This window comes from Pleurodeles waltl, chromosome 5 (assembly GCF_031143425.1).
Source record: "Pleurodeles waltl isolate 20211129_DDA chromosome 5, aPleWal1.hap1.20221129, whole genome shotgun sequence".
Classification (NCBI taxonomy): domain Eukaryota; kingdom Metazoa; phylum Chordata; class Amphibia; order Caudata; family Salamandridae; genus Pleurodeles; species Pleurodeles waltl.
In genome coordinates this window covers 41,836,494-41,838,261 of record NC_090444.1, presented here as the reverse complement: position 1 = coordinate 41,838,261, position 1,768 = coordinate 41,836,494, and the positions used below count along the sequence as shown (strand labels likewise).

Genomic DNA, 1,768 nt, shown 5'->3' with positions numbered 1-1,768 from the left:
ACCACAATATTTCTATGTTTATCAATAATTTATACAAGGTTGCTCATGCATCCTTTAAAAAATATTAGAGATGCAATCTTGCATTCATGAGTGATACCCCAATTAAAATGATTTTATTCAATAATCACAATCATGTACACTTATGTCCCTTCTCTACTTTTATATTGCAGTACAATAGATGATTATCAGTGATTAATACTTGTCAAACATTGACAATCATGAGACTTATGTACTGAAATAAATTACCGCTAGGCTTCTATGCTAAATACATACCCTAAGTATTACTTTCAGATAAGGATTTGTTTCATTATCTATGTAGTTCATATTTTCATCATAACATAAACTGAAGAATAGTTCACATATTTAATGTAATGTTTGTCTGCAAAAAAGCTTCTTAACAGCCCTCTTCACATCTTTGTTTCTCAGACTGTAGATCATGGGGTTCAACATTGGGGGTGTCACGGTATAAAACACAGAAAGCATTTTATCCTGATTTTCAGAGGCTTTAGATGCTGGTCTCATATACATCGAGATGGCGGTGCTGTAGAATATGGTGACAACGATCAGATGAGAGGCGCATGTGGAGAAGGCCTTCAATCTGGCTTCGGAGGAGCGGATTCTCACAATTGTGATGATGATTCTGATATAGGAGATGGCTGTGAAGAGGCTTGGTATCGCTAGTATAAAGATTGCAGCAGAGAAAATTACCACCTCTGCCACAAAGATGTCCGCACATGCCATCTTCAGAAGACTTAGAGCCTCACAAAAAAAATGGTTAATAATGTTAGCCCCGCATAATGGTAACTGTAGTGTAAAATATGTGTCCACGAGTGCCATCAAGCCTCCACTTAACCAGCAGCAGGATGCCAATATGATGCAAAGAGGTGTGCTCATGATGACTGTGTAACGCAAGGGAAACACTATGGCTACATAACGATCATACGCCATGACACCTAGAAGGACACACTCGGTACCACCCAGGAGCAAGTGTATGTACATCTGAGCTGCACAAGCATTGTAGCTGGTAGCCCTCCAATGAAGGAGTTGGTCCAACACGTAAGGAACAATCACTGTTGAGAAGCTGATGTCCACGAAGGAGAGGATTCCCAGAAAGAAGTACATTGGAGTATGAAGATGAGGATCACAGATCCAGGCTGTGATCAAGATGGAATTTCCAATGAGTGTTAATATATATATCACTATGAATAACGAAAAGAGAATCATCTTTACATTATGATCCTTTGTTAGGCCAAGCAGCAAGAACTCAGCAACATAACTTTGATTACTCATTGTCGTTGTGGTCATTTTTATCGCAACTGTAGGAGAAAGAAGAAAGACCCATAGTAAATACTGTGTACAAAAAGGTAGCAAATGATCTGATAAAAAGCACACACCAGCTACACAGTTTAAAACAAATCTGCTATCTTATCAGCACAAATTATTAAAAAAATGTTGATCCATGTTCTTGTCTTTAAAATACGTGATTTCGTAAGACAGTTTTGGCAGGTGTGCCTCTCACTCATCTAAGCCCACTCAGAGCGGCTTTATAATTGACAGTAAGATTGATTAACAAAATATAGACCTATTACTCAGACTCTGTGAGATTCACAGGCTACGCATCCGAGGCAGGATTCAGTTCAAAGTATCAGCAAGGGAGACAGAATTCAGTTCAAGCATTAGATAGAAGGATTTTGGCTTAATCCACATGTTGGTTAATATGAGGCATCTGATTTGGGTGCTGCACAAATACTTTACACATTGCCTCTAA

At 38.5% G+C, this 1,768-nt stretch overlaps 1 protein-coding gene across 1 annotated transcript; it reads right to left on the bottom strand.

Annotated features, from left to right (window-relative positions):
• Positions 1–363: 363 nt before the first annotated feature.
• LOC138296974 (olfactory receptor 2D3-like) lies at positions 364–1,294 on the bottom strand. Its single transcript, XM_069236489.1, has one exon. It carries the CDS (start codon positions 1,288–1,290, stop codon positions 364–366), a length of 927 nt encoding a protein of 308 aa, XP_069092590.1. The 5' UTR covers positions 1,291–1,294.
• Positions 1,295–1,768: the final 474 nt, after the last annotated feature.